We start from the raw sequence: 14,873 nt of genomic DNA on the forward strand, positions 1-14,873 counted from the left end.
TACAGCTCACAGAGATCTACCTGCCTCTGCTTCCTTGGTCCTGGGATGAAAGGCATGCACCACTACACCCAGTAAAAGCACGTCTTTAAACTGGCACTTTAACTCTGTCTTGTTACTGTACACAGATCACCCTCTGCCGAAAGACTAGCCCTTTTCCTATGCAGTGAAGACATTTCTTTTCAAACTGTCTGATTTTCCTGCCCACAGATTTGATTAATTGATTTGGTGGAAAAGAAAGCCTCTGTTAGAAATTTTGGATTGCTACTGTTTTGTTTTTCAGTAAAAATGGGACTGGTGTACACAGAAATGACATCATACAAGCCTGAGTTCAGGCACATAGCAAAGTGTGTGCTTTTAGACATTACTTACTTAGCTTTCAAGGAAAGCCCATGGAAGGATTTGTTTGTGTTTTTGTTATGTTTTACATTTTAGGTAAGAATCTGGAAGTAGATATCAGCTAGAGCACTTCCTACTTAGATTCTGACATGATGCTTCCTATGTTGTATGTCACTGGGACAGCCAGAGGGAGGTGTGCCGGAGAGCTGTTGAGAACGAAAGCCTGTTTATAAAATGTCAGCCATATGTAAAACCCACTTTCACTTTTGAAGGGCTTTTAAAGACCTTTTGATTTTTCTAGTGTTGGTAAATGAACCCCTAGAAGTCTGCTAAGTTCAATTTTACAGTTAAAATTCTAGGAAAATGTAGGCAGTCGTGGTGAGGCATCCCTATTCCAGCACGGGGAGGCAGAGGTGGGTGGAGGGGAAGACAACCTCATAGAGAGTTTCAGACCAGGATGTTGCAGTGAGACCTGGTCTCAAAAACAAACAAACAAACAAAAAAAACCAAAACAAAAAAAAAACCCAATAACTAGGAAATTATAAAATGAAATGATTTATTAAGTGTATAAGTGTGAGTGTGAAGCAGAATATATGTAGAAACAACTGCAGAAGTTTTCTGTGAATTAAAATCTCACGGTGTTACAGTATAAGTGTGCCTTGTTTCCTATTCTGTCTTAATTTTCCCTCTTTATTTTTTTGTCTCACAAAAAAAAAAAAAAAAAAAAACCCACATCTAAATAAGGAATTTTGGTCATAACAAGATAACAACAGCCTGTGCCTGAAACTCCAAAGGCATATGGGCTGTCAGGAGAGACTTGGGTTGATTTTCTCCTTGAGCTAAGCCTTGCTCTTCTTTAAAACGGGCTGCTGTGCTCAGGCCCTTAAAGCTCACAAAAGAGTGCCTCCAACTAGTAGATTTGAGTCTGCACTTCCTGCATGGCTCCTGAAGATGCATCCAATCGTCTAGGTCGCTGCCTGACGCCGACTCTTCCTTGATTACATTGCACTCATAATGAGGAAGGGGCCGCCTAATGGAAGGAACCTCCTAGAGAGGAAATAGTAATGACTCATTGCAGCACTGCCAGGAGAGCTTCCCATCCGAGAAACAGGAGTATTCCGTGTTAATAAGTTAAATTTCAGAAACTAATGAACTCCGCTAATTGAATTCATCTTTGCTAATTAATAGGGTTCTAGTAAATTGGTTGCTTTCTTGTGTAATGCTGTGCAGGAAGACCTAATGATTTCAAGTTCACTGGTCCCAACCTCTCTTTTCCTAGACAGCAGCAGTGACCAAAGTAGCACTGACTACTTCTTTTGTCTTGGAATGTTGTTATTTAAATCCTTGGAATGGTTGACTTCAGGATGAATTGGGGTGGGGGGGTACCACAGGCTCAAATTTTACTTGGCTAGTTTACATTTGACGAGTTTTCTTAAGGAGAAACTTGGGAAATCAGACTAGTAAGTCCCACTGCAGTGGTTGTAGTGTAAGGGTATATTGATTTTATTTACCAGATTGTGCCAAAAGTAACATGTAGGAACATTTTTTTTTCCCCACTTGAGAAATGAAGTGAAAACTTTTTCTTGGGAGATGATCGGTACTAAAGGTAGGCTGCTAATGTAGTGATTCTCAAGTGGGGTCAAAGCGAGCATTACCCAGAGGGCCCTTCTTCCCTGGAGTAAGCTCACACAAGAAACATGCTATCTAGGAAACTGCCATCTAGACACATGACTGAGGCCATATTGTGTCCCCAAAGAGCCATTCCATGAAGGACTAATACACTTTGCTTTTTTCTTTAACACAGAGAGAATTCCCCAAATTTTTCACATTCCGAGCAAGGGATAAGGTAAGGCTGATTCACTCCATTGCTTCCTTTTCTCTCCTTTTCTCCTTCCTCCCTTTTCCCCTTTCTTCCCCAACCCAACATCCTTCCCTCCTCTCTTTTTGTGCAGTGTAGTTCACTGCTGCCATTCTCCTTTCTCAAAAGCAAGCTTCCTTCAGAAAGGGTTTGCTTTAGAAAGTGATCAATGTGTTGACCCAAAGAAGGCCATAACTTCTAAAACGTCCCTTTCCTTCGGAACAGTTTTGATGTGTTATTAAAGACTGCTTTATTTAGTGGGATTATTTTTGTTACCTACAGACAATTGATTTATATTCAGCTCTTTATGTTCATTTGGTTTTTAGTTTTAAAGTAAATGTTTATACCATGTTGATTTCTCCCTCCTACCAGCTTATATTTTAGTGTCTCTTCCATTGACGGACTTATTGATAGACTTTCTAGCAAAACAATTTATATTCAGCAAACATGTAGAAATAGACTAATACACCTTTTTCTTTTGTGTAAACAATGATGTAGCTATTAGAATAAAATGCCCCCAAACTGAATACATCTAAAAATGATATGGTGGTTATTTATTATTATGTCCTTTGTGCTTTGTCATAAGTGATGATCTTGCTCTTAAGTATTTCGTACTACGTGGTTGAATCCACAACACTGCCATGTGAAGTAGATATTAATTAGTGTGAAGCAACCTATGTAGATGGTTGTTTTTAAAAAATTATAACATTATTAATGCTTTAGGAGTTCTGAGGGATTGGATTTTTCTGTGTTTTCATTTAGTTCTCTTTTTGGGGACAGAATCTTACTATGTAGACCAGGCCAACCTAAAACTCAGAGATCCACCTTGATCCACTTGAGAAACAGGGTGTTTGAGCACATACTTTCCTTTGTTTGTTTCTTTTCTTCCTTCCTTCCTTCCTTCCTTCCTTCCTTCCTTTCTTTCTTTCTTTCTTTCTTTCATTCTTTCTTTCTTTCTTTCTTTCTTTCTTTCTTTCATTCTTTCTTTCTTTCTTTCTTTCTTCCCCCCTCTCCTTTCTTTCTCTATTTCTCTTCTTCTCTTTGTGCTTTCTCTTTCTCTTCCTTCCTTTCCTCCCTTCTTCCTTCCTTCCTTTCTTTCTTTCTTTCTTTCTTTCTTTCTTTCTTTCTTTCTTTCTTCCTTCCTTCCCTCCTTCCCTTCCTTCCTTCCTTTTTATTTTTTGTTTTTTGTTTGTTTTTTTTCGAAACGTGGTATAATCCTTCTGCCTCAGGTCTGGCATTACAGATGCGAGTCACCATGTCCAGTCCTTAAGAATCTGTTTTACTGATACAATCTTAAAGTAATTTTGAAATTATTGCCTCTTGTAAGCTGTTTTCTCCTCTGATCCTTGTGCTCAGTTTGAGGAGGACCGCATTTATCGACATCTGGAGCCTGCTCTGGCTTTCCAGTTAGAGCTGAACCGGATGAGAAATTTTGACCTTACTGCCATTCCATGCGCTAATCACAAGATGCACCTGTACCTTGGGGCTGCTAAGGTGGAAGTAGGCACAGAAGTGACTGACTACAGGTTCTTTGTTCGTGCGATCATCAGGCACTCTGATCTGGTCACGAAGGTGGGTATATTAATGCTAATGGGAAGTTATCCTTGAGGGAAAGGACAGAAAATCAGTCACAGCTTAAAATCAGGGTTTTACTATTTGAATCCAAGCTTTTGCCTTTGTCACTTTCCAATATTCCAAATAAAAGGCTCATTTTTCTTTAATTTGCTTTTTCTTGGTATTAGAAGCATGAAAGCACTCACTTAAGAAAAGAAAAGTATGCACAGCAGAAAAACTCGCAAAGACCTGGTAATAGTAACAAATAAGAAGAAAGCTGTAGTAACCACTGTAAACTCTCTGAATGCGTGGGCTTCCTCCTATGCTAACCACTATATCCCACTGCTTTCCTTAGCTTGCCATTCTAATAGGTGTTCTTTCTAAAGAGCTCTGGCCTATGTGAAACATAATCACACTGAGGTTTCAGCTCGGGGATGCCTACCTCTTAAAGGCAATTATATCCTAAGAGGCTGGAAAAAGCGCTAACAGGAGCTCTCTGTTTAGCCCTTTCCTGTCCTTGCATTCAAGTACATGTGAAGGCTAGAAGTTTGTGTGAGAATATCTTCCTCTGTTGCTACCCATCTTTATTTCTATTTGTGTGCATGTGTGCATATGCACTTGGATGGGTAGGTGTACAACTTAAGCAATATGACAAAACAGTAAGGAATCTGGTTATACATGATTTACCTTTCTTTTGATTGTCAGTCTATTGACCATTGAAGGTGCACATGCGCTCGCGCACGCGCACAAACACACACACACACACACACACACACACACACACACACACACACACACGTTCTTTTAGCTCTCTACCTTGTTTTTTATTTGAGACAGTATCTCTCTCTGAACCTGGAACTTAGAGTTTCAGCTAGAGTGGCTGGCTGGTCTCTTAACCCTTTGATTCACCTGTGTACATTTCCCACCTCCCCCTGATGTTGAGGTTAGAGATGCTGGTTACCACTGAGCTTTTTCATGAGCCCTGGAGATCCAAACTCAAGTCTTCAGCTTTCCCAGCAACTAAACCATTTCCCAACCCCTCTGTATTGTTTCTAAAGCACATTAACAGTGGAGATTTTCTTCCTATATAGGAAGCTTCTTTTGAATATCTACAAAATGAAGGAGAGCGACTGCTCCTGGAAGCCATGGATGAATTGGAAGTTGCTTTCAATAACACAAATGTTCGCACAGACTGTAACCATATATTCCTCAACTTTGTGCCCACAGTCATCATGGACCCATCAAAGGTACATTTCTCACAGTTTTCTCTATCAGTCCCCCCAAACGACTCATTTGTATGTGACCCACAGGCTGCTTGTTAAGACTGTTTGATGAGAACAATTTTTTTTACCTAGTCATTAGGAGAAGTCAGAACTGAAGGTGGCATGCTAGTTACTCGCTGGCTATTTGCTTGCTGTAGTAAAAGCTCCTCCATTGATAATAGTTTTATATTCGCCAAGGTATTAGTCCTATTTTATATGGTCTCCTAGAATTTCTCATCTGAAGTAATTAATTTTGCTATTGTTAGATGTTTTGACTAAATTATTGCCTTTATGCATTAAATGGTACTTATGAGTAACCTTGCTTACATGCCACACTGTCCCAAACTGCCTACCCTATTTCCCCACGGTGAGAGAATTTGGCTGTAAGGAATTTCACATGATGTGTCTGTTTCTATCCCCGAGGCTCTATTCTAAACTGTGTATTTAAGATGTACAAATATGGTTCCAAACTTAGCTTTCATCCTACCTAGGTGGAACAGAGAAGGGCAAGTGGATCTATTCCTGGTCTCTCTGCCTTTTCCTGTGTTGCTGTGCATATGTATAGGACTGTCAGTATCTACCTTTCTTCCACATCCGTTGTAGACATGAACTTTTGCTTCTTCTCAAAACATTGTCACGCTTATTTCAAGCTAGCAGAGAATGATCTTCAGCTTCTGGTCCTCCTCCCTCCACCTTCCAAGTGCTGGGTTATACAGTACTGGTGATCAAACCCAGGGCTGTACGAGTGCTTCCTAATCCCTCCACTATCTGAACTCTATCTCCAGTTCTGATTTTGTCTGTTGGAGTTAGTGTCCAAGGCCTAAGAGAGTTTTCTCCTTTTTTCCTTTAAAACCCCAGGCTAATGATGGGAAAATTGTGTCTGACTGGAAGCTGTCCTTTGAGTTTCAATTCTCATCATCAGATACAGCAAAATTTCACTTCAGCACCAATAAAGCTAGAAGTCTTATAGTATGGCTAGGATACTATATATTTTTAGAGTGTCCTTTTCTCTATGAATTTTTTTTTTTTTGAAACATCAGCCCCTCTGCCCCTTCTCTGAGTACTCATACTCTACCTTGCTAATCACACATCTGTTTCCTATACACACAGATTGTTAGCTTTTATCCTCTGGAGAAAAGAATGGTTAGCAAGCACAGGGTGGGAAAAGGGAAGCTATCTCCTTGAAACGTATCCTAAGTTAAAATTCTATGGTACAGAAACACAATCCATGCAGAGTGATACCTACTACTGAGACCCATAATTACCATATAAGGTAATTTCAATGCTTTGTAAGACGCTGAGATAGCACTGAGAAAGACACTTCAGAATGACCTGGGTACTTGCAGCCCCACAGGGGACTATTAAAGTTTTAGCATGTTAGGAACAAAACCATTTATGCATTTATCTACTTAGTAAGACTTGGTTCTCTCCTTATACCATGTGGGTTCCAAGGATCAAATGAAAGTTCTCAGACTTGGTGGCAAATGCCTCTATCCACTGTGCCATTGTATTAACTTACAAAGTCACTTTCAAGAATATCTATTTAAAAGAAGTCTTCTAACTCTGTAGAGTACTAAACTGTCTCAATACAAGTTTCAGGGAAATGAGGAAACATCTCATCTCTGTAAATACCAGTTGGATTTGGCAGTGACCAAATTTTAAAGATCTAATGTTTAGAGGGAATGTTCTGGTACAACCTACAAATTGCCTTTCTTTAATTTGTGCAATTTACTAAGAGACATACATTATCAAGTTTAATAAAATTTTGTGGAAAAAAGCTCATGGTGGTAATTGCTGTGTTGATTTAAGGTCGGGGAAAGTGCAGTGAAACATAGTTACCATGCATAGAAATGCTACTTAATAGCTATTTAACCAGAGGTTTTATTCTTATTTGGGGCTTTCTCTTAAATCCCCTGGCTTTTAATTTTAGCTATTGCAGATCATTGATATAGAGTATGAATATAATTAGGAAAAGGGAAGGAGTTGTACAGATTTGGAGGCCGTGATTCACAGAAAACCACTCAAATTCCAAACCAGCATGAAATTGTTTCTAACTTGTTCCAAGCAATAGTAGGATTGCGGCGCCCTAGTTTCTTTCTGTTGCTGTGATGGAAAACAAGCAAGGAAAACTACACCCAAAAGCAATGTAGGGAAGGAAAGGTGTTATTTCAGCTTCCACTTCCAGATCACAGTCCGTCATTGAAGAAATTCAGAACAAGAACTCAAGGTAGGAACCTACAGGCAACATGAGGAAGGCTGCTTAACGTTGCCTACCAGCTCAAACAGCTTTCTTACCATACAGCTCAGATCTGCCCACCTAGGGCCAGTGTTGCCTGCGGTAGCCTGCCCTCTTCATCTATCAAGACAGTCTAGCCAAGGCAATTCTTCACTTAAGGTTTCCTTCTTCCAGGTGACTCTAGGTTGTGTCAAATTGACCATAAAAACTAAATAGGATAGGGAGAGTAGACGATAGGAGTTCTCTTTATAAAGTCTAACTGTGGTTCCTATCTCCATAAACCAGCATCTTATTCCAATGAGCCTTTGCAAAGATGTGCAAACTTAAAACAACTTTTAGTTACAAAGCATTTCAGATTTACACGTAGTATTGTATCTGTGTCAGATTGAAGAATCTGTGCGGAGCATGGTAATGCGCTATGGAAGCCGGCTGTGGAAATTGCGGGTCCTCCAGGCAGAACTGAAAATCAACATTCGCCTGACAACAACTGGAAAAGCGATTCCCATCCGCCTCTTCCTGACAAACGAGTCTGGCTACTACTTGGACATCAGCCTGTATAAGGAAGTGACTGACTCCAGGACAGCACAGGTACAGTAGTCAAGCAGGCTCCTCCAAGGTTTGATTGGGTCCAGCACATGAAACCCCATTGGTTATCCTTCACATTTGAAACCATTTTTGTCCCTCTTGATAAACGCATTATGAAACCTAACCTTTCGTTGGATATTGGTGAGGCCTGACAGGGCAGCTGGGTCAACGCCACAGGTGATTGTGCCGTTCACAGGGTTTCTTGTTTCTAGGGGTTCTTGTGCTACTTAGTGATCTAGACTGCCTGGTACCATTTCTTCTTCCTGTTCTAGGACAGTTGACCCTTCACTGGCAGATGAGGAAAGGAGACTTGCTGGGATTTATCTCTAACTTTTGTCATTACAAAGAGAAAGTTTCAGTGTAGAGGAACATTAGGAACAGGCCCAGCAGTGGCTTCTTTGTGCTTGTACACTGTGTATTCCATCTGGGCATTCTCACTTTCCTTCATTGACCTGAGTGCTCTGTGGCTGTATGTGAGGAGAGTGGCAGACTGTGACATATTTTCCAGGGGGGGAAATCGGGGAATGCAGAATGAAAAATGAATCACCTGGTTCTATGATAGCAGTATTCTTTTTTAATTTGCTCACTCTATGTGTTTCTAAGCATTTGAACCATTTTCTATGATATTGGTACATCTTCAGAGGTTGTATGTTATTTTTTTTTTTCTTTTCTTTTTTTCGGAGCTGGAGACCGAACCCAGGGCCTTGGGCTTGCTAGGCAAGCACTCTACCACTGAGCTAAATCCCTAACCCGTATGTTATTTTAAGGCTTCAGTGGGTACTTGGAAAGTGTACTTCTGCAGAAGGGTGGGCTTGAACCAGAGTTTTAGACTGTTTTATACATTTGGTTCTGGGAAGAGATTATGTGGCTTTTGCTTTTATTTATGTCCATTTAAATCTAAGAATAGAGGTAGAAAAAGACATCTTTGCCTGTGCTTTGGAGATGAGTTTTTTTAATTCTAGTTTAGGCAGTTTTCTTAGTGACCTTTCATTTTGTTCTGTCATTCTCAGTTAGATGACCAAAGAACTCTATTCTTTATGAAGCCAGCAGTTCAAACAGTGTTCATGGAGTGCAGGGTGAGCGAGAAAAAGGGCTCCATAGCTTTTGCTGCATGTGATGTTTTTCAGGACAATCTTAAGGACATTCTCCGTCAAGGCTTTCCAGGCTAGGGATACTTTAATTAACTTCTACAATGGCTTCAAGGCAGGCCTATTCTCCTGTAAAATAAGAGGGCCACTTGAGATTTTAATGTTTTTGATAAATATGTTTTTTCTTCATAACTTTCTTCTTTCCATTTCTTTTGTTAGAAAGCTCTTAGATTTCCCCGATGCTGGTTGCTGGTGACACTTGCGCATGAAAGACACAGGTGCCTTCAGCAGAGATTTCGTATTGTGCCTGACACAAAATAAACACTTAATAGGCATCTGCAAGAGTGAATAAACTGCCCTCGACCTGAAGGGGAGCAGCATATTTAAAAAGCCCTAGAGGAAGCCAGGCTTTGCTTTGTCATAGAAGCCAGGTGGTAAGCAGTGGTGGAAGTGGGAAGTGACCACAGAGCAACCCCAGACACTTGCATGTGCCAGTGACTACTGGTCCTTATCTCTGAACTTCGTTTTCTCTTTTCTTGGTGACTCCTAGGAAGCTGAGATAGTGTAGGACCATGATTATCATCTGTTCATTTGTTTAATTTTTACAGATACTTACACTGTGTCAGGAACTATGGGTAAAGCACTTCCTCCTTAAGAAATGTATTATCACAATGGGAAAAAGACAGACGAGGAACTGATGTTTGCATGATATGACAAGAGCCATTATAAAGAAAATACATACAGGGTTCTAAGGATGCCCCCCGACTGTGTAGATCAGAGATGGTTCTCTAAGAGAAGCCCAACTGCAGCTATCAGTGGGAGATATAAATGAAGCTATTCATGTTTTCAAACTTATAAAACGTGCCCTGCACCAACTAATTACAATGTTCATCATAGGAGAAAATGGAACTAACATAGGTAGCTCGTCATTCAGGGCTTGAGTTAGGATCCATTACTACCAGTCTCCTGGCCTACTACCTTATTTGTCCTGCTGATAAGAAGAGAAGTCAACTGGCTTGAGTTTCATGTTTATCATACAGTCTTTGTCCTGTAGGCTATAATGAACAATGTCAGGCGGTCCTAAGTAGGCAGGAGAGGTTTGGGTTATCTGTTCCTTAGGTGAGCTGATTTCCAGTGAGGAACATGGAGAGAATAGTCTAATGTCACCTTTAATGAGTTTACAGTGGTAAGGAGTTTATATGGTTTACATATAACATAATGGATGTACTTGATTAAGTCTGACAATTGTATATGTTTGTGAGAGTGTCATCACAGTCATGATTGAGAATTTCTTGTTACCCCATAAGCAAAAGGCAGAGCTCCAGTCATAGACTCAGGCAGCCATTGATCTGCTCTCTGTTGGTGTAGATTAGTTTTGCCTGTCCTATAGTTGCATGTGAATGAAGCCAGACAGGTCATACCACTTTGTATCCCGCGTGGTTTGTTTAACTTAATGTTTTGCGGGTTCATCTGTGTTGCGTGGACTATGACCATGCACCTCTTCATTGATGAGCAGTATTTCATTCTGTACATTTACCAAGCGTTTATATCCGTTCAACTATTGCAGTTTTAGTTCCAATTTTGGATTGTTGAGAATAAATCTTTACGCTGCATTCATTTGCAACCTGTTTTGTTTGGGACACAATCTCACTGTGTGACTCTGGCTATCCTAGAACTCACTCTGTAAACCAGGCTTGCTTTTGAGCTCACAGAGATCTTCCTGCCTCTGCAGTGCTGGGATTAAAAATGTGTACCATCATGCCCAATTATTATTTGCAAATCTTTATGTGAATACATTTTTATTTCTCCTGAGGAAATACATAGGAGTCTAGTTGCTGGTCCATAGTAACTATATTTTTAACATTATAAGAAACTGATAAGCTACTGAGTGGTTCCTGTTTTAAATCCCTGCAACAATGTATACACCCAGACGGCTTTCTGCAGTCCCGTTCCTTGCTGCATCCTTATGTTGCTTTATTCTGTCTAACCCAGCTTCATCCTAGAGCTGGGCAAGTGAGTGAGTTTCAAATCCTGTCCCCAACCTTGCTGCTTTCAATTTTTAATTGTGTGTGTGTGTGTGTGTGTGTGTGTGTGTGTGTGTGTGTGTGTAGGTGTAGGTGTAGGTGTAGGTATCTGTAGGTGTATATAGGTCAGATAAGAACAGCTTGCAGGAATCAGGTCTTTCAGACCCAGGCATTGAACTCAGCTGTCTCACAGGCTTCAGGCTGCCATTTCATTCCTCTTTCTTATTCTGATGCAGTCTTTTCCCTAATCCAGTTTTTTCATATTGTACTCTTGTCCAAAACACTTGGAATCTATTAAAAGTATGACTTAATTCTTTCATTTCCAGGATGTTGGTGCTGCTGTCTTCCATATAGTAACTTTGCCCTTTGGTCTTACAGAAGAGGGTTTGGAGTTTAACTGGGGGGCATCTAAACAGCCTATGATTTATAGTGCAGCATAAGAACTGACTGGCAAGTCAGCAGAGAACTAGTATTTCTCTGAGATGTGATACTAAGGATTCACTTAGCTGGACAACCTTCAGGCTTAGGACAGTACTTAATTCTGTTCTATGCGTATATATCAAATTCATGAATCTTGTGCTTATATTTTAGGTCCAAACAGATATGTGAAAAGAAAAATACACACACACACACACACACACACACACACACACACACACACACACCTTTTCATCCCAATCTCCATTTGTATTCAGAGTGTTGGGAATCTATATTTTATGTGCTCATACATAAAGTGCCTAGTTTAGTGTTATACAACCTCTGAGCACTCAATAAATATTAATTGAATTGAAATAATGGCATCCCTTATAAATATTCATGAGCAAATAAAACTAGCTAAATATATGGAGTATGAAGTACTCTTCTAGAAATATTTGAGTTAAAAATGATTAAAAACTGGCATGGTGGTTTCATTTTGTGACAGTCCAGCAGTTGTAGGAATTCACTAGTTATAAACAGTGTACTAAAGAGAAGCATATATAGTTTAATATATAATTTAGTAAAATGTAGTGATTTTACCATAGGCTCTGTCTTATGGGCTAACAAGAATTAACTAGGTGAGTGGATGAAATTTGCCTCTGGTAGAGATAGTTGAAGCTTTGGTGTAACTAACAGTACTTACAAAGCACCTTCTTATGCAGGGGACTAATGCATGATCAAGTGATAGAGCCTTGATTTGGCCCAAGAACAAGAATCATCTCTAGTGCTGCTTCTTAACTTTAATACTAGAGCTGTTCTGTCTACTCAGCTGACATCATTTTTTACTATCTGAGATTTAAGTCATGTCAGAAGACAAGTGCTACCACTCTGTCTCTGAGATGTGAAATTTACACTGGACTTTGTTGTTGATTTCAACTAATCCCAAACTAAGCACATCCTAGTACATATGGCTGGTTGCATAGCACTATGGCTGGTTGCATAGCACTATGACTGGTTGCATAGCACTATTTTAGAGTCTTTTCTAACCGGTGGAGAAAGGACAGCACCAAATACCCAGAGTCATGAGGCAAGTCTCCACTATTTAGCATTTCTCCCACCCTCAACTATTTTGCAAGAAGTAACAGTCCTGGAAAGCATTGCCATTGGTGGCTGTTTCATTTTCTGTCTCGCTCTTCATTGCCTGTGCATTCTGTTTCCCCCCACAGATCATGTTTCAGGCGTATGGAGACAAGCAGGGACCACTGCATGGAATGTTAATCAATACTCCGTATGTGACCAAAGACCTTCTTCAATCAAAGAGGTTTCAGGCACAGTCCTTGGGAACAACGTATATATATGATATCCCAGAGATGTTTCGGCAGGTAAAGGTGTCTGATGGGTGGGAGCTCTGAGGAAACAAACTTTCTCTGAGTCTTCATTGGGTACAGCTTTGCCTTGAGAAGGGCAGGAGATATCTTGACCCTATTCTAACCTCTATTTCCTTGATGGTTTTAGTGACTTTCTTACTCAAACGTAGGATGGCTGTTTATAAATTAACAGGTGGAATGGTGAGAAGAGAAATCTCAAGTAGGAGAAAGTAAGCCCATGCCACATGTTCTGGCTTACAAGAGCCCATGTGAGGAGTCCCTTGTATTATGTCTGTGATCTAATTAGAGATAGTAAAAAAGAAGAATGGAACTTGGGTTTTCATATACATGTTTTCCAGAATGGTTCCTTAGCCTAAGCTAATACGAGAGTCAATATAGGTAGCATAGACAAATAGATATAGCAAAATATTTGGTTTAAGGTATAACTTCTTTTGTAGGAGATTTATTACAGTTGAATTAAAGCTAGCATGAGAAAGGCATGATACTACGAAGCTTCCCCATATGAAAATATACTCCTTGGTCTTTATGATGGGGCACCCTCTGCTATGTGCAGATCTGTCCCATCAGAAGTGTGTGTGGCTCTATCACAGGCAAGACGTAACAGATGAAAGGGAAAGCACGGAAGAGTCCTGGGTCTGCAGAAGTCTGCAGTCCTTAGTCAATGCTGTCGGCATTACCACATCTGAGATTCATGTAATACTTCTCTGTGGCCGTTTAGTAGTCTGAGGTTCCCCTAGTACCCAGAAAAACACGTGACCTTTATGTAACTATTTATTCATACATTGCGTGTCAGTCTATATTCCTTTAACTGAAAAGGGACACAGCCAGGACAGCTAACTATGGGTCATTTGGGCTTTAGACGTTTAAGACAAGAAAGCACAGACCTGAAGTAGTTCCTGCTTCATGAACAAGTTGTTTTATTTTCATAGGAGGTAGGACATGGTGACTCAAATGCTTTTATAAATGCACAGGTATGCCTGTATTCTCCAATTTGAGAGGATTTGATCTCTATTTATAGTCATACCCATCTAAGTTCAATGCGTGGGCCTTTCACTGTGAAAAGTAGTGAAGGGATCTTCCCTTAACCTATAGTAGAAAACTGGTCCTGGATTTCCTGGGTTTGCTTGTACTAGCAGAATATCCTGCCTGCTTTTTTAAAAATAATCTTCCGTTGACAGGTTTCCCTAGGATCCCCACCTTCGAACACTCGGGTACACATACTTCTAAAATGAGATAATAGTATTTATTTGGTTTTATTAGTTTTGTTTTGTTTTGCCTTTTGAGACTCACTATGGCCTTGGCTGACCTAGAACTGACTATGTAGTATGTAGACCAGGCTGGTCTAGAACTCACAGAGAGCCTGCTTCAACCTCCCGAGTGCTGAGGCAGAGATTAAAGACTTGAGGCAGCACTGCCATGGTGTTAGGGCTTTGTGTGTGTTAATGCTCCACTGCTTTTTCAGACTCATTCAGTAGTCTGACTTTGTTGGATAAGTACCCGACTTTTGACCTACTAAAAAATGTTCTAAAAATGGTTCCAAGTATATGCTTGCTGAGAGTGAAGGTTGGAACATTTAGTCCAAGGATCGCGTTCTCCCTAGAGCTCTTGGAAAAGAAAGCAGAGTCAGAGTAACTGAGTTTGGCAGTGATTTCTATCCATGCTGAAATGTTAATTGTTACTGATAGTCAAACTTCTTTCTTCCATTAGTCGCTCATCAAGCTCTGGGAGTCCATGTCCACTCAAGCATTTCTTCCTTCACCCCCTTTGCCTTCCGACATACTGACGTATACTGAACTGGTGTTGGATGATCAAGGCCAGCTTGTCCATATGAACAGACTTCCAGGAGGAAACGAGGCAAGTAGCTAAGCCCCTGTCCCTTTCCATGTCTGCATCCACTAGCACCAGGCTTCCATGGAGCTGCCATTGCACAGTAGGAGCTGAGACTCAAGTGGGAGACTCAGGATAGAATTTTGGGTAGATTTCCTCAGTGAGAGAATGGACCAAATCTAGAAATTATGTGAAATTTTTAGATATGAAAATTGTGCTTTTTGAAAAGGGGTATTTTCTGATGCACATATATACTTTAAAGATCAAAGGTCTAATATTTTGGATTTGCTTCAAAATA

At 40.2% G+C, this 14,873-nt stretch overlaps 1 protein-coding gene across 11 annotated transcripts in view; it reads left to right on the forward strand.

The window, feature by feature from the left end:
• Positions 1-14,873, forward strand: part of Acaca (acetyl-CoA carboxylase alpha) — a 262,246-nt gene that overhangs the window by 171,247 nt on the left and 76,126 nt on the right. For all 11 annotated transcript variants that reach the window (XM_087574065.1, XM_087574066.1, XM_087574067.1 and 8 more), the window contains 6 exons: positions 2,141-2,182; positions 3,551-3,766; positions 4,840-4,995; positions 7,631-7,834; positions 12,587-12,742; positions 14,456-14,602. In XM_087574065.1, the coding sequence (XP_087430191.1) occupies positions 2,141-2,182; positions 3,551-3,766; positions 4,840-4,995; positions 7,631-7,834; positions 12,587-12,742; positions 14,456-14,602 (921 nt within the window). The remainder of the gene's footprint in view (positions 1-2,140; positions 2,183-3,550; positions 3,767-4,839; positions 4,996-7,630; positions 7,835-12,586; positions 12,743-14,455; positions 14,603-14,873) is intronic.

This window comes from Rattus norvegicus, chromosome 10 (genome assembly GCF_021556685.1).
Source record: "Rattus norvegicus strain SHRSP/BbbUtx chromosome 10, alternate assembly SHRSP_T2T, whole genome shotgun sequence".
Classification (NCBI taxonomy): domain Eukaryota; kingdom Metazoa; phylum Chordata; class Mammalia; order Rodentia; family Muridae; genus Rattus; species Rattus norvegicus.